Source organism: Gobius niger (assembly GCF_951799975.1).
Source record: "Gobius niger genome assembly, chromosome: 12".
NCBI classification, from domain to species: domain Eukaryota; kingdom Metazoa; phylum Chordata; class Actinopteri; order Gobiiformes; family Gobiidae; genus Gobius; species Gobius niger.
In genome coordinates, this window is record NC_136863.1 from 23,750,608 (window position 1) to 23,774,941 (window position 24,334).

A 24,334-nucleotide genomic window follows, 5' to 3' on the forward strand; every position below is an offset into this window, starting at 1 on the left:
AATGTTTGTCATGTGACAGGTGTTCATCAAGGGATCAGACCTGCTGCTGCCTATTGTTATCACTGTGAAATCCCACTCACGTAAGACTTCCCCTTCACATAGCAAAGCTTTGTCGCCCCCTTGAGGACTATATCTAACATGGCATTTACTGTGATTCCGTAGTTGTGGTTCTTCATTGACATGTCACATTACTGATATTAAATCACATCTTTGTTCAGTGACAGCAACCATATTAAAAGCTATATATAAAAAAAGATATTAGAGACATAAGTGAAGATATATTTATTTCCAGTAAATTCTCCGCAAATACATAACAAATAAAAAGTCTTACAATTATTTTTTCTCTTTTGATAATAAAAGCATTCAATGATGATTCACATTTATCAGGCTATAACGCAGCACAACATTTAAAGCAGTACTAAGTAACTCATGCCCCTAGAGGCCATAAGCGCCACTGCAGGTGTCGTAGCATGTTGCGTTTTTTTACTCAATAATTGTCCGTGAGAGTAAATAATACACTGACAGAAAAGACAAAGGGACAGAGGAATATTGTACATCCAATTACACAATGTAGATATTTTTTTCACTCAAACTTGGTTGTAAATACTGTTTAAGTGGCGCTAGCCAGCAGTTAGCTTTGCCCTTTAGCCTGTTAGCTTCTTCTTCGTGATTCCCGCTTCGGTGGCATGGAAGCGCGGTTTTCTGGCCAGAGACACCAGGGGGAAGACCCCCAATCATCCCATCAACACTTGTATTACCCCCAGAGGACTACGAAACAGATTTATTAAGGTAAAGACGTTACTTAGTACTGCTTTAAAGCTTCTTTAATAGTGTGAAGTGCCAGTGCCTCACTCTAGACCAGAGCTATGATTCTGAACTGATGGTTTGAGTCCCAAAAGTAGTTCACGGATTCATTTTAGACAGATTGCTTTGTGATAAATGATGTGATGAAATACTGTTTTGAGCCACAAAAGTGGAATTTTATGTTTATATTTCAGCCTTGCCTTGTCATGATATACGTCTATGTTGAAGGTGGGTCCAGAAGCTACACTAGTTGACAATCAGTGCTCTAGTAATCTGAGCCTCTCCAACTTTCTGTTCAAAAGCAGGACCGTTTTCTTATCAATCCAATCCCAGATCCAAGTCAATCAATTGCAGTCATTCAGAAAGAGCTTTGTAGCATCTTTCACCTGTATTTATGAGTTTAGTGGTTCGTCAGGCTCAGCAGCATCATTATAGGGAGCACGTATTCGCCCATCTTCATTAGCACCGCTGAGTTTCTTTGTGTCGTGATAAAAGCCTCATTTATAGTATTCAGAGTCAACGGACGCCTGCAGGGCTTCTCGGAGAAGCACATGCAGTCGAACCACCTGTCGTACCAGTCCACGTCGTCCTGGGACAGCTCTCCTCTCACCACCAGGGGCCCCCCTCTCCTCAGCCTTTCTATGCGGTACCTGCGGGAGTCCAGGTGCAGGAAGGCGTCGCTGTCCCATTGCTTTCTCACGCAGCGGCCCATTCTCCGACACAGGCCCTCGCTACACCGCTGCGTCGCCGTGGAGACGTTCAGGATGTACCTGTTCATCACCTGCTCCAAGTGACGGCGCGCATCGAAGCAAGAGTCCTGCAAAGAGGAGAAGGTGAAGTCAGCGGGAGGCGTGTCCGGATCACATGAGCTATGCACTTGAGAAAGGTTTGAACCCATGTACCTCTTTTTAAAAAAAATTCTCATTGAATCGTTAACTCTTTACCACTGCAGATCAACTTCAAACATTCATGCTATTCCGGTGAGGGTGCTAAAGACACTCATGGTCTCATCTCTATCATGCAAGTTTGTCATTTGTCTAAAGAAAACCCCAGAGTTTATTCTTCTTTTTCTTTTTCTCTCCATGACTTTAACACTTACGCAAACTTTGTACTGAGAATTGAACACTTAAACACTTGAAATCCATCCCTCAGAGAAAGTAACCGCTGCGTGTTTTATCATGTTTGTACAGAAGTAATGCGCTCACCTCGTTGTCAGTGATGTTCATGTCTCCCCAGGACACGACGCCCGCCGCTCCGAGAGCAGCCGCCTCTCCGATCGTGTTCACCAGGTCCCACTGAGATGAGACGGACAGAACGGAGAGAAGTTCAGTTGAGCTTTTGAGAAGTGTCTTGGGAGTTCTCAATAATCAACTCTGAGTCTTGTTCATGATGGGACACTTTGTTGATGATTGATAAAAAGCTATATTTTACATAAAGTGTATGATATGAGATGATGGGACAAAATGCTGTTTTAGTATTGGATTTGATTTGATTGTCCTTTCTTTGACGAGGAATGTCCCATTGAGATTTCAGGATCTCTCATTCAAGGGAATCCTGGCCCCAGACGAGAACCCAATGCTCATGTTCTCGTGGTAGGGGAAGGCATGGGGAGAAGAACATGCACACTCCACACAGAAAGACCCCAGCTGGACTGAATTTTGCTGTGAGTGCTAAAATGTCCAAGTCTTGTTGTGTATCTTACCTCTGACATGTATTCATCCACACTGTCCTTGTACACTGGCCGTATGTAGGCGTATATCGGTATGGAGTAGGTGCTGTTGGGTAACATGGACACTCTTATGGCCTCCTGTATCCTGTGCCTCACATACATTCGAGCCTGAATGGAGTCTCTTAGCGCCACCTCCAGGTAGATGGACGGGAACAGGGCTGTCGACTCCTTCCACAGCCACAACAGGTTGTTGTTTCTCTCTTTTTCAATATCCGGGCACTCCCCTGTATAGCCCTCCATGTCTTGATTATAATCGTAGTTGTAGCAATCAGGATAAAGGTAGTACCCCCACAATCGTGTAGGTCTTAACTTCTTCCCTAAATTTATCGATTTGAGTAAATATTTTCTTGCGGCACGTTCGAACACAATCTTTGCCCGATCTTCCGCTTCGTCGTCACTCAAAGACGCATTTCTCTTTTTGACAACTTCAATAGACTTCTCTCTGTAGATGTCCTTGCTACCCCAGTTTCTGATCCACTGGGGCCTCCACTCTTCGAAGTCCAAAATGGCAAGTCCAGGTTTGTCCACGGGGATGTAGTATTCGATATCGTCTTCGGCGTGATCGCGGTGCTCCTTCAGATCGACCAACTGGGGCAAACCGTAGTCGTACACCTCGCCGGTGTCTTCGTCCAAGTAGGGGAATATGCCAAAGCGGTCGGTGTAGAAGATGGAGATGGGCTGGTTGGTGGCAGTCTTCAAAGTGCTGCTGATCAGGTGGAAGTGGGACAGGTCCAAGGGCATCCCGAATCGAATCTCGCACAGTTCAGACGGGGCGTTCCACATGAACAGAAAGGGGTGGCCCGAGTCGACCGGAGGGGCTGTCCTTGGTAAAGCATGGCTGTACTGTAGGATGAATGAGATCGTGGATATGATGGGGATGTAATGTTTGAGATTCTTCATGATGAAACTGGAAACTGAAAGAAGGAACAAACAGAACAAAACTGATGTGAGAGTGCAGCATATAATTATAAAGACAGGACTCCAATTGTCAAATGTAACAAATCGATCAGTCATACAGGTGTCAAGGATTGGACTAAGTTGTTTGAGTGGGGGACGTTTCACTTCTATTCCAAGGAAAGCAGCTGGATTACCAAGATTGAACAATGAGCGGATTAGAGGCGATTAGAGGCGAAACTTCCTCCACATAACTAGGGTTTGTTTATTTAACCTCTTAACCTCCACCTGAACCAAGCCAGTTCGGCAGTATCCAGATCTTAAAGCTTCTTGAAAAAAACTTCAAAATAGCGAGGATGAAACACGACAAAAAAGAGACAAAAAAGAGACAAAAAAGCCGCAAAAGATTGACAAAAACGTGACGTAAATGTGACAAAAACGAAACTAAAACATGACGAAAATGTGACAAAAACATGGCGAGAACAACAAAAAAAGCAAACAAAAAGACACAAAAAAGTAACAAAAATGCGATGAAAAACTGATGAAAACATGACCAAAAAAAACGTCAAAAAAGCAATGAAAAAAAGGAATGAAAAAAGCAATGAAAAAGCAACAAAAACACACCGATGCGACAACGCAACAAAAAAAAGGTCAGTTTTGCAGGTACACTGGCCACGCTCCCCAGTCGAGAAGCTTTTTAGATTTGGTTAAGGCAGAACTGGAGAAAATGCACTTGGTTAAAGTGGGGTTAAAGAAAAGGAGAAGTCACATGAAAACAAATGTAAATCATGAAAAATATGGTGCATGTTGATAAAGGTTAAAAAACTCATGGTTCTATTAAAATAATGATGTATTAGTTAATTCTGGATATATTGATTGTTGCAGCACTGGCATATTGTGAGATATCGTGAGGTATCGACTTCCACATCACTCATGTCAGTCCTTTCTATCCATCCTGATTGTTGTTCATGGACACCTTTTACAAAGAAAGTTGATTTTCATAATTATGTCAGTCCACAATTGGTTTTATCTAACTTTCTCAAACGACACCATGATTTTATAAAAAGTATACAATCTAAATAGAATTAAATATATATAAAAAATATGCACTGCTTGTAATCTGACTCCATCTGCACAAGTGTGAACCACATGTTGAGATTCAAGATTTATGAGGCTGCTGAGACGGAGCTGACTTGAGGAATACTTCAGATGTTTGGGTGAAATTAAAGATGCTTTCCATTCACTGTCTGTACTTTAGATATTAATACGCAGTTGCCTCGAGTGTCTTCTGTCCGTCTGGAATATATAGTTTCCTGCAGTTATTTGCAGAGCTACGGAGATAGAACCTTTCATGAGACAACAGCACGTTTGTGGATCTACACCTGATTTTAAAATTAAATTGAATTAAATTGAATAGTTTAAAAATAGTTGATGTCTTTAATCGGGGGTCTCCAACATTTGTCTGGAGATTTCTTTTTTCTTTTCTTTTTTTTTTACAATTGTTCAGAAAATTGATGATTCAAATATGGATGAATATTAGGTGAAACTATTCATATGATTCAAGTCACATTTACAGAGTCTCTCACTCATTTTCAATCATTTTCTTTCTTATTTTTCGGTTTAAAAGCATCATGTCGGCAACCAAGTACCACAGTTACTCAAGAATCCTCAAAGCACAAGTACCTGTACCTCTGACAATCTGACAAAACTTGAGATCCATGCTTTAATGTATCATCATAAACGTAATCTTATTTTAATCCGTCTGTTATTATTTCTTTTTGCAGCTTGCTATAATTGTTCCTCCACTGAATGAAACCGTCTCCCATGTGCCTATTGCTTTGACTCCCAGGCTCTGACAGCACTTACTCAACATATAATCCCCTGCTTTGCCTTTACATGCTCTACAACATACTATAAACTTCAACTGCTTCAGCTGAACACACTCTCCCTGACAACCAATAAACCTTTGCACCCTTTAGCGGATAATTGCAGCTTTAAAGCACCCACCTGCAAAGTGGTCCTGCCTTGCTCTCGCTCCCAGAGTTTACCCCTCACACGGACACTTGTTGCTTGTTGTGATCGTAAACACAGCGGCTCGTCTCCTTCAGGTGCCCGGAGTGCATGTCTTTTAAGTGTGGAAGCCTTGAGTTACTGCCAGAGCACATGTGGGGGCTTGTCAGCGCTGGGATGTTCCTGACAGAGAGGTGTTCAGATGGAAGCTTTTGTTTGGGATGTCCCGCATAAGACACCCCCCCCCCCACACACACACACACACACACACACACACCAACACTCCTTGCCTTCAGGACAGAGTATCAGGACACTTCGCGGACATGTAAGTCATTTCCACAGGATTTTGTGCCGACACGCAAGGAATGCACCGGGTCCGAAGGGAAATCTACCAGTAAAGTTTGTAATACTGGCTAATCTGTGAAGAGGAAGTGGGTTTTATTGTCCGTACCTTCTGTAAAATGCCGACAAGGTTAGTCATTGAAAAGTTCAGCACAGGCGTGTCACTGTGCGTTTGTCCTGTGGGCATGACCGAGTGCACTTTGGGCCAAGGACACACCTGTGTGCCCAATGAACTAATCACCATTATTTCATTATGCAGGGGTTGGTCAAAGAAGAAAGTGGTCCATCAAATTATTACCAAAGAGGTTACTAGAGTACTTGCCATTGTGCAATAATGAATTTTGAATTATTGAAATTATGCTTTAGTTATGCAGGTGTTTTTTCCTGGTTTAGACATGTTTTCCTTTCTTTTTTTTTTGACTTGTGGGGTCCTCAATTGCAAATGTAAGGGGTGGACTATGATACCGCTTGCAGTATCCACACCCATTGTCCCACGCATACTGGAACAATGGGTAACTTTCCATGAAACTAGTCATAGTTTCTTAACTTAATGTTAAGGGTTTTTTTGCACCGGCCTTCAACACAAGCTGAGCAGGTATTATTATTATCAGGTACAGGGCCTTTAATTCACTCGTAATCGTGTCAGACCATTTTCTGGAGCAGCATGTATGCTGTTTTGGACTTCCTAATTGTGTGATAAATGGAACCTGAAAATGTGCCTATGAATCGGGGATGCCAAACACATGGCCCACGGGCTGCATCTGGTACCCCGGAGTTTCAATTTTGGCCCCAGGGTCAAGGTCAAATTTATTTGTAAAGCACATTTACAAGTCAGTCATCACTGCCCGGTTTATAAGATATTGGGCCCGATCTTGTGTTTCAAAACGCAGACTATGGCATAACATTTTACGCCAGGAGCACACTTTGCATAAGCTACATCTTTCTCTCAAGACACGAACATTGTTTAGCTACAATGGGGTTAATAAAGTTTTTAGTTTGTCTATGAGAGCCTGTAATGCTCTCTCACTTGTGGCGAAGGCGCATAGCTCATAGCTCCGTCATTCGGAAAATCTCAATTCGCTGGAAGATCTGGCCCATTGTGTTTACTGTCATCTCTTTTCACAGGAAACGTGTTACATCTCCAAATATGGAAGTCTCCTGCCATCGGCTTTCATCCAAAATGAAACCAAGAGCCAAATATACATTGCCCATGAAGATGACACACGCAGATGTATAATTCAAAAGTGTTTATTGGCAGTGCATTACATTCAGGTATGTGCTACATAGATGTTCGGTTTACAATCTTCATACTACAACCACAGGAAGTGCAGTTTCTCTGAGATGAACAGAAGTCAAGGTTTGCAAAAAATTAAAGCTCTATGTCTTTGGTATGAACTCAAGTCTGATTATATTGCCCTTTTGGCTCTTAATATGTGCCATCTTTTCTATAACATTTCAGATGGTTAGGACACTGTCAAATGTAAATTACATTAATGTGTTTAGCTTTCAACTCCTAGCGGTATTGTGGAGTATAGTACCATAGTCACGATCTTGGCCATAACAATCTTTACATTTTGCACAGTGCCCTAAACCTATTTCCAATTGCATATGCAGTTCCTGTTCAGTGTTTGTTAAACCTACAGTACTTCAGATGTTTGGAGCTGCTCGAATAGTCCTCTGCATTAAAATATCTTCAAAGTGAAAGGATAAACTCACTCTCAAAATAAACATACATGTTTTTGTAGGAAAAAAAGATTATTTATCGATAAACTTTCAAGCACCTAAGTTAAAAAAGGTAGCTGTCCTGTTGAAAAAAACACATTTCTTGACATTGCATATTGTGTATATAATAAATTCACAAGGCATTTACATAGGCTCATTTTGTTTCCCTTTTCCATTTTAGAAAACCCAGTAAAAAAAAAAGAAGAAAAAAAACAATTTCCTCTTTATATAATTGTTCCTCTATGGCTGGAAACATGTAGTTGCTAAAATGACCACTAGAAGCTGCAACAACGCTAAGAAACTGTTGAAGGATGTTTAGTTAAAAAAAAGTATGAGAAAAGTTTGTTTTGGAGAATTTTTGGTGCTTTTTGGAATTTATTCAAATTTTCTAGGTCCACCGAGGTAGTGAACACCCTTTGTGCAGACTCTTTGTAAAGTAGTAGATTTCCATATAGATAGATAGACTGTAATTATATTGCTCAATAGCACAACAAGAAAGGGCTCACCTAAAGAGGTTTATCCAAGGTAAAGATAGCTAATAATAAAGTAAGGATAAAACAAGAAAAGGAAACAGTTACAAGCACAGGAAGCTGCCTAGTACAAGCAAAAATGAGGTGAGCTTCCAAATACCTACATAGTGAATGAGCAGATATTTAATCAATGTATCGGCTCTCTGCATATTAACCTGAGGCTAACTTCCTCGGTAACGACTGTTTCCTGTCTGAGTTTATTCCTGCGGAGAGTTAGCTGTGTCTTGTTGACATAAATATATATTTAAACAGTACCTGGCAGATGATAAGCAGGTCTGGATAATGACTTACATGTTAAAAACGTTTGGCCTACTACTTCACCACAGAGACTTCTGTGTTAATTACTGCCAGGGTTGCCAGGTCTGGGCTAAGCCATACCCGGCCAATAATATCTGAAGAAATGCCCAAAACCCGCGGGCATACATTCTTTACTAGTTAACAGAGCCCATGTGCTCCTGCGATAATGAGAAACCGCCCCTATCTCCCTCTCTGAGCCTTGGATCTGAGATTTTGACATTCAAAATAGTGATTTTGATCAAAAATAAGACAGTAGACAATAGCCAATTTGACTTTGAAAACAACAAGGCAAAAAAAAACGCGGACAGTTTCTTTCACCAGCTGAATGGCTTAAAAAACGCCCAATTACGCGGTTTATCCGGGGACCTGGCAACCCTGATTACTGTTTTAGCCTTGTTGCTAAAGGCTAACGTTCATTTAGCGCTAGCAAAAGGTAAAATAATTTTATGAAACACACTCAGCTTGATATTTATTTAAGTTTATTTCTGTTTTTAAATCTTATTTTGTTTTTTAACGCAGAACGTTCAAATGTGGACAGGAAGTAGTCTTTACCCTGCACCGCGCAACAGGAAGTTAGCCAAACCTTTCTTGCACAGAGCCTGGTAAAAAAAAAAAAAAAAAAAAGAATAAAAGAAGAGCTTCCAAATGAATTACCTACATATGGTGAATGGGCAGGTTACTTTATTCCCTGATTGTCAATGTCAATGTCAATGTGCCATCAACACAAGTAAGTTCAACACTATGATTAGCACCGTTAGCTTCGCGCTACATATATTCGCCACGGCAGCGCTCTCTCTCCCCTCACAGCGCTCGTCTTGCTCGTCCTCCCACTCCGTCCTCTTCCTCTCCTGCTCCTCCTCGTCCTCCCTCCATCCCGAGTCGTCCTCTTTCACAATGTTAATGCTGTCGCAGGCGTCTCCCTCGTGGCCTTCGTAGCAGTGGCACTTGAACCTGTCCCGGAGGAGCTGCAGGTCGTGTTGGGAGGGCCAGCCGCTCACGGTGAAGTCCCCATCCCCGGTCGGGACGATGGCGTAGCTGTGGGGGCTGAGGTGCAGGTAGTGGCGGGCGCGAGGGTTCTTGCGGACGCAGCGACCGTTGCCCTGGCACAGGAAGTCGCTGCAGACCTCGGCCGCTCGGGTGACGTTGGTGATGTACTGGCCCAGACGGTGACTCAGGAAGAACTTCACTTTGGTGCAGTTGTGCTGGGGAGACAGGGCGGAAGAGGTTTACTTATGTTTTTATTATTATGATTCTTTAAAGAGAAGGGTAGTAGCCAAACTATTCGAGAGCGAGAGACTGCAAATCCATCAAAATTATGGACAAAGAAAAATGGTCTTGAATAGTACGTCATTGCAGACATAGTAAATAAATAGCTACACTTTTTCCATGGTGCACACAACTATATAACGATGGTTTCTATGTAATGCATTTTAAAAATGAATTTCAGTGTTGAACTGTGCATTGTTATTGCAAAACCACTGGTGCGTTCATGTTGAGTCTGGCATGATCTATGATGATCTACGATGTCTGCAGGCAACAGAAACATGTGGCAATGTGTTTCAAGTCAACTCTATAATCCAGATATGGGCAAACGTTTTGATGCAGAGGCCACATTGTTTTGTTTTGTTTTTTACTTGCTAAGTAAGAGGGCCTGGGTTGGGTTGCTACAAACAAGTACAAATCTCACTGTAATTGCCTAAACACGTTTTAAATAGTGTAGCAGGCTGGACTTGCCACTAGATGGCGCCAGCCCTAAAATATAAATAGCCCCTGCTTTAGCTTTACCGTCCTCTGCTTTCACTGTTACCGCCCCCACATACGCCGCCTCACCGTCCCTCTTCCGGGTAGTTACGGAGCGTTAGCTGCGGGCGGCTCACAGGTAATCAGTATAGCTCTCTTTTTCATAACTATCGTATCTTACTAGTTGTTCAAGCGATTGTATCACTTTTAGCTCCGGCCTGCGCCGCGGTGTACAGAGGCTGGCTATGGTGGCCGATGGCCTAGCTTTTGTCCGTGTGTGTGTTCCTCCGGTTGTCCTGACAGCGCGTGCCTCTGCGCTCGGAGGAGGTACGTGTTTGTTTTGATCAAGGCCGTGGTAAACGTGATAATTTCGTAGCCTAATGTTTCTTTTTTTTTGAATAGGTCTACACCCCAACACCATGGCTGTCTCGCCTTCTCGCCTTTCGTCCTCCTGCTGTGTACCTATGTTGCCTGGGTTGTTTCCTTCCCTGTGGTCAACCCATTGGCGCACTTCCATAAACTAAATGAACGATGGTGCCCACGTTTGTCAAATCAACGTGAGATTGTGAACTGTGTTTTTATGGTACTGAGTATGAGGAAACAAAATGAAACGAAATAATTTATTGAACCTAATACAAAGTAAATAAAAGGAATACTGTATTTTCTTAATGGAACTGTCTATGCCTCTTACTCAATTACGAACCTGTGTGTCCTTTAGTGCTTGTTTATTCAAGCTGGCGTTGTTGGTATTTTAGTTATTTTAGTTATTAAGTAGATCATGTTTAATTTTTACCACCTTAACCACCCGTGCTGCCACATGGGTGGTTAAGGTGGTAAAAATTAAACATGATCTACTTAATAACTAAAATAACTAAAATACCAACAACGCCAGCTTGAATAAACAAGCACTAAAGGACACACAGGTTCGTAATTGAGTAAGAGGCATAGACAGTTCCATTAAGAAAATACAGTATTCCTTTTATTTACTTTGTATTAGGTTCAATAAATTATTTCGTTTCATTTTGTTTCCTCATACTCAGTACCATAAAAACACAGTTCACAATCTCACGTTGATTTGACAAACGTGGGCACCATCGTTCATTTAGTTTATGGAAGTGCGCCAATGGGTTGACCACAGGGAAGGAAACAACCCAGGCAACATAGGTACACAGCAGGAGGACGAAAGGCGAGAAGGCGAGACAGCCATGGTGTTGGGGTGTAGACCTATTCAAAAAAAAAGAAACATTAGGCTACGAAATTATCACGTTTACCACGGCCTTGATCAAAACAAACACGTACCTCCTCCGAGCGCAGAGGCACGCGCTGTCAGGACAACCGGAGGAACACACACACGGACAAAAGCTAGGCCATCGGCCACCATAGCCAGCCTCTGTACACCGCGGCGCAGGCCGGAGCTAAAAGTGATACAATCGCTTGAACAACTAGTAAGATACGATAGTTATGAAAAAGAGAGCTATACTGATTACCTGTGAGCCGCCCGCAGCTAACGCTCCGTAACTACCCGGAAGAGGGACGGTGAGGCGGCGTATGTGGGGGCGGGTAACAGTGAAAGCAGAGGACGGTAAAGCTAAAGCAGGGGCTATTTATATTTTAGGGCTGGCGCCATCTAGTGGCAAGTCCAGCCTGCTACAATAGCAACACAATTGCTGCAGTTATGCGCTATCTTGTCTGTATGCAGCCCATTAACTAAACTAATGGAAAACTGTGTATGTTTAAGCACTCACCCTGGACGAGGTCAAGTTCAAGTCTCCCCAGATGACGAAGCCTGCCGCCCCCAGAGCTGCACTCTCCCCGATCGTGTGGATCAGGTCTTTCTGCACAGAACGCAAACACATCCATTACATTTATACTGTTTGTGCAGCAGCAACGCTTCTGAGCAGAAACCATCCGCATACTCCAGAAACCTCACTGTTGTCTCCCTCTTGTGGCGCACTCGAAACATCGGTTATTCTGTGCTCGCATTTGAGCAAAGCTGTCATTAGATGGCAGTGATGAACAAACTCAAATGTGTCAAGTGAGAGAGATGTTCATTATGCTTCCAATTGGATGGTTGTTTTGAGAACCGTAACCCCCAAAATGTAAAATAATGTGCAACTATTTTTATTATTATTATTATTTTTCTTAATATATATTTTTTTAAATCAGTCAAAAAAAACATGTCGCCCTTGTGGAGGGTGCAGATATTAGCCTATAAAGATATAGCGTGGTTTCTATCGAGTTTCTTGCACCCTCCACAAGGGCGACGTGTTGAGTTTTTTTTCTCACCGATATTTGATTTATTTCATGCATGTATCTGGGGACCCCTATAGCATTGATATTGTTCACAAAATATTTACCAATAAAATCCTTCATAGCCTGCCTTTAACTTAACAGGATGAGCCTCAGTCATGTTGAAAAGGATCAGTTCACACACTCTTGTCTAAATGGCAAGGCTTTTATTTGTTTGTTTATTTGATAAGCACAGTACAACAACATTTCTTGTGCTAGGCTTTTCAAGATGCTTATAAATGAATTGAAAGATGAAAAATCCGTAAAAAGCATCACGATTGACTTACATTTGTGAGGAAAGCCAGCGCCTCATCTCTGTACCCCATCCTCAGATACACATAGGTGGGCAGGTCAAACTCCTTTGAGGTCAGTGACGCCACTCTCATGGCCTCCCGGATCCTGTGCTGTGAAAAGTGCAAGTTACTGATGCTATTGGTGTGGCTTTTCCTAATCGCCACTGACGGAAACAGGGCCGTGCTGCTGTTCCAAAGCCACAGCAGCTCGTCGTTCCTCATCCTCTCCAGCAGGGGGCAGAAGCCCGTGTAGTTCTGCTCGTGCAGGTTGTAATTATGACAGTCAGGGTAGAGGTAGAATCCCCATAGTCCATTGGGGCGTAGGCGGGTGCCCAGTTGTATAGTTCTTTGCATGAACGCCTTAGCGCTCTTTTCGAACCTCCTCTTGGCCAGCTCCTCTATCTGCGCCGCCGTTACGTTAAAATACGCCCTGCTGGTCAACTCTTTAGACTTTTTACGATAAATGTCCTTTTTGTGCCAATTTCGGCTCCACTGCGGCCTCCAAAACTCCCAGTCAATGACGGCGAGGCCCCTGAAGTCCTCTGCCGGGATGAAATGGTTGATGTCTTGAAAAGCTTTGAACAAATGTAGCTCAAGACTGCAGTTTTGAGGAAGCCCGCCGTGCACGGGCTCCCCCTGCGGAGTGTAGTACGGGTAGTACCCCAGTCTGTTAGCGTAAAATATAGTGACATTTTGTCCAGTCCAGTCGGCCCGCGGGCTGCCGTGGATGTGGAAGAGTTTCTCGATGTTGGCTGTGATGTTGTACTTGATGGTGCACATGTCCAGAGGGGCGTTCCAGGCGGCGATGAAGGGTTTGCGTCCGATCAGAGGCAGTTTGGCCGGTTTCTGTCCGAAGGCGGCGTGGAAGAAGAGGAGGAGCCACGAGCAGGTGAGGGACACAGGTACGATGTGGGAGGAGGACGTCCCGCCCACCGGCACCACAGGCATCCTGGGATCAGCGACGGTCAATCATCCTGTAGGAGAGACAGAAAAGGTTTGGTTAACGTTTATTAAATTGAAGACTTTGAGTAAAAGTGACTGAAAGAGAGGTCTTTTGACTTTTCAAGTATTACTGCTTTAAAAATCTTGTGTAGGGGGTTAGGCAGGGATGCTATAGGTCACCCCTGGAATCTGGCACCACCCTGTGTTCAATAAAATTATTGACTGTATTTAGTTAATCAAGTTAGTGCCTAAACTGGAATCGTTTAACGGTCCCCAGCCCTGATGATAACACATTTAAAATCAGATAAAGAAACTTGTTGGTGACCATAAGGATGTATAAGCCCACTTTAGGGATTTCCCAAACACAAACCAAACAGATTACTCAGTAGAAAAGTGGCTAAATATACAAAGACAAGGCGCTGACAGACAGTTTTAGCTTTAACGTTCCCAGAAAACACAGTGCGGCGAATGTATGGAGCACAGGATTAGGAATGGTTTACTTAATAACACGCAATCTCTAAAAGGAAGAACTTAATTATACGTTGAAACCATACTGAGGCCACTGCAGAATGATGGGACTCCATCCACCCTGCTGTTACACATACAGTTTATCTTCAATTATCGCAGTCAGTCCTGCTTATCTTAACATTCTGCATTGTGTGACATGTTGTAGCTATAGCACTTTTAGCTTTTCAGCTTTTAAAGAGAGGTTCAGCTGATCGTGGCTTGCTTTAACATTATGAAATAAAGAACCAAATTTGAACATGACACAGTTAATCCTATGTTTGTGATGTGTACTTTCATGATCTTTATCTAGAAAATAGACAATATCAAGATTCTACAAATGAATTCAAGTCGTCCAAGTCTTCTTCTTATTGTTCATCTGATCTCATGGTAATTTGGTCGTTTCAAAAGTCACCGAAAGGTCAGACGACATGGAGCGGAAGAGCTTGACGGCCAGTGTTCAGTTCAGACGTGACTTTGTGTCCACACTGTACCAGCCTCAGAGTAATAACATGCTGTGGAGCCAAACTCACCACTGTGGCACTGTCTGTGACCCACTTTACTACATCCACTCAGCAACAACAGAGAGAGAGACGTCGCTTCTGGATCGTCTGCTAGAACTTCATCGAATGCAACACCCTCCAGATTAAGATTGTTCATCCTTTTATACTATAGGGAGAGGGAATGGACTCTCCCTATAGAAGTCAGGACTTCGAATTGGACTGGAGCGCCCTTCGCAGGAAGAAGAGGTTAAATTGTGGTGGATTGTAAAAAATCTGTCAATACAAGCTTTCAATCTCAGCAAAAAGCATACTAACAAATCAAATGAGTGCAGATATGGTCACAGCAGGTCCAGTGATGATTTACGGACTTTGAAAATATGGACAATACGGGGAAAGAGAAATTGAAGTATCATTATTCCCTGTTCCTTGGAGCTGATTCTGTGAACATAAATTCAAAATATCCAAAATCTCTCACTCCACTCAATATCTCTTAAAAGTATCAAACTGTATGGCTATATAGTGTCTGCAGGAGGCCATTAAATTTAATGAAGCATAAGTGTTGTTTACTGCTGTTGTATAGTCCGTATATCAGCAAAAACAGCGAGTCTGACCCAACCTCAAACTAATCACCCATAAACACTACTTTAGTGGATGGGTGTGAATCTGTCAGGGCTACTCACACAGGCTGAGGCATTATGTACGCATAGTTTCAGTGATTTGTAGTAGGGGAGAGTGGGGTAAGATAGCCAGTGGGTAAGATGAACCACCCGTATATTTTGAAAACAACGATCGTCACAAACAAACAAAAACATGCAGGTCATTTGTTTTTCCTGATATTGGTTGGTCATTAAGTTAGGTATAAAAGCATATTAATAATTGATGAAGTTTTCTTCTTAAATAAACACAACTCTCTTGGTATTCTCAAAGAAGAAATAATGGGATAAATTGACCCGAAAACGTAAAGTGAGCCGCCTCAGCTCCATAAGAAACAATGAATGACAAATTACAAAACATTTTAATGTACAATTCTATAGTTTTGCATTGTTTATTGGTGGTTCTGTGTCTAGATATTACATTTAGAGACAAAATGTCTAGAAAAAGATTTGTTATGATATGTTTTTGGAATAAAATTGCTATTGGGAAACACTGAAATGTAAAAAATGAGACTTTATGATGTTAAGTATTAATTTCACCTTTAAATCTGGTGGTTCAATTTACCTCAAGATCTGGTTCAACTTACCCCACTTTGGGGATAAAATGAGCCACAAAACACTTTTTTTTTGAAGACCAACATCTTAAAAAACATATACTTCAGGTGATTTTTGAAGATACAAAATAGAAAACATCCCAAAATGTGTATGAATAGCACAATTTTGCATCTAATGTATACTGTTTTTACACAACAACCACCAAAGCAAAAAGTGGCTCATCTTACTGTATCTTACCCCACTCTCCTCTATATACAATAACAGTTGGAATCAGCGCTACTCTCTTCTCTTCTCTTCTTTTGATAAAGCCATGCATCCTCTTCAAGACATTATTCATGCCAATTCACTGAATAATCAGGATGTGCGGGAGACATTTTGAGAACTGGAATTCGTTTTTTTTTTTTTTTTTTTGATAGGGACAATGCATATGAATGAACAATTGCGCATGAGCACTGTAAACATACCAGATTATAGCAGAGATGCTAGTTTCCGGCAGTTGAGGCTACATTAACAGTTTGAAGCAGGGAAGAATCAAATACCTCAGCTTTAGCGCAGGTAAACACAGCACTATAAAGTTTCCTCTTCGGCCCATTGTTCATCACGGCTTGCTTCTGCTCAATGGTTTTTCTCTCACCTTGGACCTTCATTCCTTCTCGCCTCTCCATTCAATCATAAACGTATATTCACGGTTGCTTGGTAACACTGCAATAACGTTGTGAACCACTGAGATTACATTCGCGAGGCCCCAGCACCTCCCGCGCTCCATTATACTGTATGTATACGATGCAGCGGTTTGGGATCAGCCTTCGCGGCGGTGCCAGCTATTCTCTCATGCCTTTGGAAACAATTTAACTGCGGCCCATAGATCTGACATTCAGGCGGAATTACTGTAAATACATAAACGTCGTGTGGGTTAATGGCGCCAGGCTTAAGCAAAAACCACTTCATAAAGGCAGAGTGATAACTGCCCCTGATGACGGGATTGGCCGTAAATTTGAGTTTTTTTTCTTCAACTTTGGACTCGCATTTACAATAATTGAAATGGAGATTGTTTCCATATGGGATCTGGAATGCCACCAGCTTTCTATAAGTTCACAAAAGTTCAAACAAAACTTGATTTTAGGATTTGATAAAGTACACAAACAACATTACTGAGAACTATTGTATTCACCTTGATAAAACGTCACCTTTTGGTTAAACTGATAACGTTTCTTTTCTTAAGATGAATGGGAATATGTGTCATGGGCTCTGTATTGAGCTAATTGGGGGGCGATGACTTGTTATGTTCTGCAATCTAGCTGTAAATGATTGAAGATGTGCCATACCATTCACTGTAGAGACCCATGAAGAAACAGCGAAAGCCAACATCATTGTGGTTGTGGCTGGAGCCGTCGGTTTGTCTGGCAAAGATTAGGATCCGATTTTTGTGACTCTAGTTCACTGAAAGAAAAGGTCTCCCATTCACAGGAAATGTGCACACTTTTTCATTGTCAAACCCTCTCTGGGTCGGTATGATAACTGCTCAAATTCACATAATGAACCAATAAAAGATTAGAAAAGCAAAGGAATCCACTGCAGTCAACATTTGCTTCATCTTATATATTAGAGCAATTCTAAACATAGAAATATGTTAAATACTTTATATTATTGCATATAGTTAAAAAGAATAGTTTTAAATGATCTTGTTCAGACGGGGTTGAGAGGAAGAGCGGAGTGTTGTTTCTTTGATAAGAAAACTTTTATCTTCACGACAGGAAGTCATTTTGTAGTTAGCTCCAAGTTCAGCCCCAATAATCTGAAACGGCCTCGCCTCAGAAACACTTAGTATTTCTTGGAAGCACCCGTTTTGTATAAATAAATGTAAAAGAAAAAAAAAAGATTAAAAACAGTGGGAGAGACATATTTGGGAGTGTACGACTCCCTGATGGTGCAGCAGAGGTGTCTGCCAAAATACTCACTCCCTTTAAATGCACCATCTGTCTGTTAAATATGATCCACATGGACGCCGCCGGCTCTCGATGTTACATAATACATACACCAGGAAGGAAAGTGTATGTATGTTTGAGTAAGTGTAACTGGATATTGTTCATGTTGTGGCATGTTGGAGTTGAACAAAGCCGTTCCTAGAAAGAACGACAGCACATCAAAGTCACACGGTTCAGAGGAGCGGGGACTTTTTTATAACGAGAAGGGAATGACTTACCAAGAGCCAGCCTGCCCAAAATGTGTTTATTTATAACAGAAAAAAATCACTGCAGCGTTGCTGTCACTTTCAAGGTAGTCTAAGTAGAAGTTCACAGCAAAATATGTTTTTAAAAGTAGGTTTTCTGATTAACTTTAATTTGAGAGTTGTAAAAGCTGTTAACACTAATAGCTTCTTGAGTGACCTACAACAAAACACTAAAACGGCAATGTTTCAGTGGTTTATTGTGAGGTGCATTTGGACCACACCACACTTTAGTTCTGCCCCTGCTCTGGACGGTACATTTAATCTCTTAACCCCCACCTGAACCCATTTTCTCCAGATTGGCTTTACCCAAATCTAAAAGCTTATTGGAAAAAAAAGAGTCAAAGTAACAATGAAGACACAATGGAAAAGGGACAAAAACACTACAAAAAAGTGACAAAACCACTACAAAGAAGTGACAAAAACACTACAAAAAAGTGACAAAAACACTACAAAAAGTGACAAAAACACTACAAAAAGTGACAAAAACACTACTAAAAAATGACAACAACAACCCTGCAGTCAAGAACAGGTCAGAGGATAAACCATTTTCAGTATTTTTAATCCCCTCTTTTCTTTTGTTATTGTTTTTAACATTCCTTTTGAGATTTATTGTTGAATCGCCCAAACCCATCACAGTTTTTCACTTCTTCTAGACGTATATGGCGGATTTTAAGCACATACAAATAAAGTCGAGTTAAAAATCGGGTCCTTATGAATGTTTTGCCTAATTCCTGCAGAGGAGAGGTAAGTATTATATTAGAGAATTAAGCAGCAGTAGAAGTCGAAGAACTGGTATTCGAAACTAGTAGTTAGCTTTTAGCATGAAGCTAACATTAGCATCATGGTTAACATTCTCCCTTCTTAATGTATTTATGGGCTGTTTTGAACCACTTTGCTCCTCACCATGCATCTGTATATTTATTTGGTTGTAAATACATCCACAATTTAGCATTTTAAGTAGTATTGGTGTAGTACAGGGGTCCCCAACTGGCGGACCTGGGTCCAGATCCGGACCTCCAGAGGCTTTAGTCCGGACCCCAAAGACTTTTCATCCTCTCCATATTTAATTTCTAAGGCTGAATTAACATTATCTTAACAATTTATATAACATTGAAATAAGATGGCAGCATTTTCGATTCATTAATCAGTTCTGCTTTGTAAATAGACAACCTGTATGTCCGGACCCTGGACATATGTTGAAAGTTACGAAAGAACGGTTTGGGGACCTTGAGCTGATTTAGTTGGGGACCCCTGGTGTAGTAGATGAAAAAGTGGTTTTGGGGTCACGTTCCCAAAGATGCCGTCTACTGTTTATATGTCCTTTGCCATATCAAAGTGTGCCATTATCCACTTAGCCATTAGCTTGTCTGGTTCAAATCATTACATAGATACTGTACAAAATACTTCATAACTTGAATAAGCCTCCTGTTCAAGTGTTATTTTATGCTACGTGACATATTCCAACAAACAAATATTGGTATTTCAAGTAAGAGTACCTATTGTTAAAGTCCCTCACCCTCCCAGACTGCTCTCTATAACTGTATAACTGTTCTATTCTAAGCACTAATCTAATATTTTGATTATAATTTATCAACATTGACAATTTCACACATAACTAATTGATAAACTGAGGCAAAGCAAAAGTGTCCCCGCTGTAGTCTAGACACAAAGCCTGCACCACACGGGCATAATGGAGGTCATGTGATGGGCCCAAATTAACTGGAACACTATAAATGTCTGGTATACAACTAATGAAAATAACAAAAACAGTCTGGTGGGAAAAAAAAAACAAGGCTGGAGAATGTGCTGCAGAGGAAAAACTCGTACTGGGGCATTGTCCAGGGCCGGCATTCCTGAACAGGACATCCCACCACACTTACTCCCTGCAAACACACACACACGCACGCACACACACACACACTCACACACACACACACACACACACACACACACACACACACACACACACACACACACACACACACACACACACACACACACACACACACACACTACCCAAATTCAAGTCCACCAGCAGGAAAGATAGTGCCAGGCTGATGCTGATTTCACAATGTTACAGGCTGTACATTGTGTTTTTGCTGACATAATGGTATCATAATGGTATTTTTCGGTGTAACCTTGCTCTGCTAAATAAAGTAAAGTTACAACCATGTGCATTGATATTTTTAATGGCATTTGTCTGTTTTTTGCAAAGGACCTGAGCTGTTCACTCACTGTGGGCATTTTCACAGCGTCTTATCATTATATGTCTTTCTTTAGACATGCAGTAAGAGGCCGGACAGGCAGACTCCCCATCAGAGATATCGCTACTGCCCCGTCTGGGAATAGCGCTGTATCTACACCCCTCTATTGAGAGACAGCAGAACCAACCACTCTACCACCCTGCACCCGTAATTACCTACATTGTGTTCACATCACCAATCAAACAACATTTTTAAAAATGTGGTCAGAACCAACATTTGTCCTTCTACTGAGTGGTGGTTTGCACTGAAGTGAGACGAATGGATGAACTTTCCTCAGAATCAAACGACTGGATGAATGAAAAATCTAGTTTACTCCAAATTCCATCACATAATTCCCCTAATCTCAATCAAACATGGTTGCGGGACCAGTGTAGTGGTTACAGCCTTTTCCCCCACACATGAACAGCATTTGCACCAAAAAGGCAAAAACACAAAAGTTCTTAGGAGAACGGTCCCAGATTTCCATCAAACGTAGCCAAACCCAGCCTCCGGGAAGCGGCCAGGAGTGGGGCAGGGGTAAAAGGGGGCAGTGGTGGGGTATGGTTGGAAGAGGAGATTTCAGATGGAAAAAACATATGGGGGCCTACGAATCTGGCAAACGAAAAAGCTAATGGAAATGCACATATTCACAACTACTTGCACATGGGGGTTGGACTGTGATGATATTTTGCAGCACAAACACAAGTCTGGCAAATGCATTGAGGATTCTGAAGGGCACATGTACGTTTTTGTTTTGTGTATCAGAAAATAATTGTCGATTCAGAGCTTGCGATTGATCCAAACTTTATTGTGCTTGACATCTCTAGACAGACTTTTAAAACAATGCCCATCCGAGGCTCACCTTGAAGCTTATTGGGTGGTCTTTTCCAAAAAGAAGAAGTAAAAACCGTGAGACTCCGTGAAAGAAAACTATTCCCGAGATGAAACGCTACGGTTTAGATTTTCGTGCGCAAATGTATAGCAATTAAACTACTTTGAAGTGAGCCAAGTGTTGAACCGCACTGACCATAACCGAGCCCCAAACAAGAGCATGAATCATGGGAAGAGGCGCACAGGAGCACTCCTAATGTGGAGACTCCATGGACAGTCGCGTTGGCATTTGTCACATCCTGCTGAGATAAAGTAGACAGAACATGTAGTAGGACATTAACTCAATGATTCATTACTTTGCACAGTCAGTGACATAAGATAATGTTTTTATGATCTGTCAATCCAGAACTTTTGGATTTCTGTGTGGAGTTTGCATGTTCTCCTCGTGTTTTGGTGGATTTGCACTTCAGTTTCCCATAGCAGCCAAAATATGTAAAATATAGCACTCTTCTTCTAGCATTCTTCTTCTTCTTTTAACGTTCATCTTCTTCAAATATTCTTCTTCTTCTTCAAACATTCTTTTTTCTAGCATTCTTTTTTCTAACCTTCTTCTAACCTTCTTCTTCTTCTAACACTCTTCTTCTTGTAACATTCTTCTTCTAACATTCTTATTTCTAACCTTTTAACATTCTTCTTTTTTAACACTCTTCTTCTTCTAACATTCTTATTTCTAACCTTCTTCTTCTTCTAACCTTCTTCTTCTTCTTCTAACATTCTTCTTCTTCTAACATTCTTATTTCCAACCTTCTTCTAACATTCTTCTTCTTCTTCCATTCTTATTTCTAACCTTCTTCTTCTAACATTCTTATTTCTAACCTTATTCAAACATTCTTCTTCTAACATTCTCATTTCTAAGCTTCTTCTTCTAACATTCTAATTTCTAACCTTCTTCTCCTAACATTCTTCTTCTTCCATTCTTCTTTCTAACCTTCTTCTCCTAACATTCTTCTAACATTCTTCTTCTTCTTCCATTCTTATTTCTAACCTTCTTCTAACCTTCTTCTAACCTTCTTCTTCTTCTAACATTCTAATTTCTAACCTTCTTCTTCTAACATTCTTCTTCTTCTTCCATTCTCATTTCTAACCTTCTTCGTCTAACCTTCTGCTTCTAACATTCTTCTTCTTCTAACATTCTTATTTCCAACCTTCTTCTTCTAACATTCTTATTTCTAACCTTCTTATTCAAACATTCTTCTTCTTCTTCCAACATTCTTATTTCTAACCTTCTTCTTCTAACCTTCTTCTTCTGACATTCTTCTTCTCCTCTTCATCCTTGAGACCCACCGCCCCCATCACCTACTTTCACTCCGCGCAGATTAAAAGCTCAACCTCCTTCAGCTAATCATCCACATGTTCTTTGCTGATCCCCTGGCCCAGACTGTCTCCCTGAGACTAAGAGGGCGGACCCAACAGCAGCCCCAACAGCAGACACCAAGGCTTTTTATGACAGTCAGCTGTGATGTTCCTCGATCTCATTCCTCCATAACCCATGACCTCCCTGTGTTTACTGCCACATCTGCCGGATGAAAGCACATGAGTGGCTGGGGAACACACCTTGGTCAATGTTTACCTCTGTACCTATGTTTGTTTACTATTGATTTACATCTTGAAGAATTGGTTGCAGCTAAACAATGTGAAGATCTGGTCGGGGGAATTGTAGAAGGGAATGTGTATCAGGTTAATCAGGGAAAATAGACAAAGTGCAGTGCTTTGCATCCTGAGCTGAACTTGTCACATTTTGCAGTAGCCACTTTTCACAATTTGTATGCCTTTTGTTAATGACAATTACCTCAAAACTAAACTCAGTTGCTACTTTACATTGACTACAGGTGCCAGTCATGAAGTTTAAATGTGTCTGATCCTTTCACCAATACTTCCCTGTAAAGTTATTGGAGAAACTGTTGTGTAGTATATGATCACATTTGGTATCACGTCATGTTTGTTTGTCAGTGTATATTGTGACAGTTTAGTTACTTTTGTTGAGTGTTCGGTGTATCTTTAATTTTTCTCACTTTTTTGCTACCTTCAAAACTAAAATTGTAACAGAGCAGCATTTTACTGTTGGCAGCAAAAATGTACGTCCTCTCAATATTGACACGTTTTTAACCATCTTTTGAATCCAAAGCCAATTTTTCTCCCCAAAAATGTTACATTCTTATAGGTAAAGAGCAACCAAATTTCCCTAATTTCTGTGAAAGTGAGGAAATCCATCCTTAAAAAGACATTAGACTGGACTAAAGCATGTCCAAACTAAGACCAAGCCTTCGTCAAACCACCTCTAGCCAATGAGCTGCAAGAGCATCTTTCTTTGAAACCATAGATACCTGTCTCATACTGTCATTTGAGTTTTTCTTTATGAGAATCTACTTAAAAAGATAGATTCTATTGGCATGTTTTTTCCCCCATAGCATGCCATTTTCCCCCATGGCATGCTATGGGGGAAAAAAGCTTGCCAAGTGCATATATAGCTTCTCACAATGCAGTTTGAATCATGCAACATTATACAACTTACTTTGTCTAAATTAAAATATGTCTCTTTTGATACTGAAATTGTTTTTTTTTTTTAAGTATGCAAAAAAAAGTTGTGTTTTTCTTTGCACAGCATGATACTTAAAGGTGTAAAAACAGTCATTACTGCTTGCTTCATCTCACCATTCCTATTTCCTTTCCTATTTCCTGACCCAAACTAAACCGTTACTAAAACTATCACTTTTTAATCTCAGTGAAGGAAACCAGATTATATCCGGCACAATACCAACTTCCTACTTTAGCCCATTGAGGATATTTTTAAGCGAGAGCCACATTCCTGACATGTCAATACTCTGCCACCGCCTCCGTCCACTCCAGCACTGGCTTGCACCATCAAAACAAACACTAATGTGCATCATTCAAACCAGAAACTTATCACAGAGAAGTCTCTTTAAAAGCTACTAAACTCACCTGTAGACGCATACGGGCCGACGGAAAGGCGTCCGGGTGAAGGAGGGGGCTTCACGGGGGTCACCGCAGAGGTCATGGTGAAGTGTAGTGAGGGACGCCTCGCGCATGCATCGGTGCTGTCAGTGAGAAACACAGGCTCCGGGCAGGCTTTTATAGTACAGTCGGGAGAGACGGAGGGAGGAGGAGGAGGAGGAGGAGGAGGAGGGACAGAGAGAGAGCCGGA

At 41.4% G+C, this 24,334-nt stretch overlaps 2 protein-coding genes across 2 annotated transcripts; both read right to left on the reverse strand.

The window, feature by feature from the left end:
• Positions 1-1,204: 1,204 nt before the first annotated feature.
• Positions 1,205-5,535, reverse strand: LOC306971940 (hyaluronidase-5-like; the record flags this gene model as incomplete). The annotated part of the gene is made up of 4 exons (XM_079568379.1): positions 5,435-5,535; positions 2,507-3,447; positions 2,010-2,099; positions 1,205-1,621 (listed from the first exon to the last, which is right to left on the reverse strand). The coding sequence occupies exons 2-4, from the start codon at positions 3,431-3,433 to the stop codon at positions 1,205-1,207; spliced, it is 1,434 nt and encodes a 477-aa protein (XP_079424505.1). The 5' UTR covers positions 3,434-3,447; positions 5,435-5,535.
• A 3,255-nt stretch (positions 5,536-8,790) lies between these two features.
• Positions 8,791-24,225, reverse strand: LOC306971584 (hyaluronidase-4-like). Its single transcript, XM_079567899.1, has 4 exons — positions 24,112-24,225; positions 12,645-13,624; positions 11,814-11,903; positions 8,791-9,530 (listed from the first exon to the last, which is right to left on the reverse strand). Exons 2-4 carry the CDS (start codon positions 13,596-13,598, stop codon positions 9,036-9,038), a joined length of 1,539 nt encoding a protein of 512 aa, XP_079424025.1. The 5' UTR covers positions 13,599-13,624; positions 24,112-24,225; the 3' UTR covers positions 8,791-9,035.
• Between the last annotated feature and the right edge of the window lie 109 nt (positions 24,226-24,334).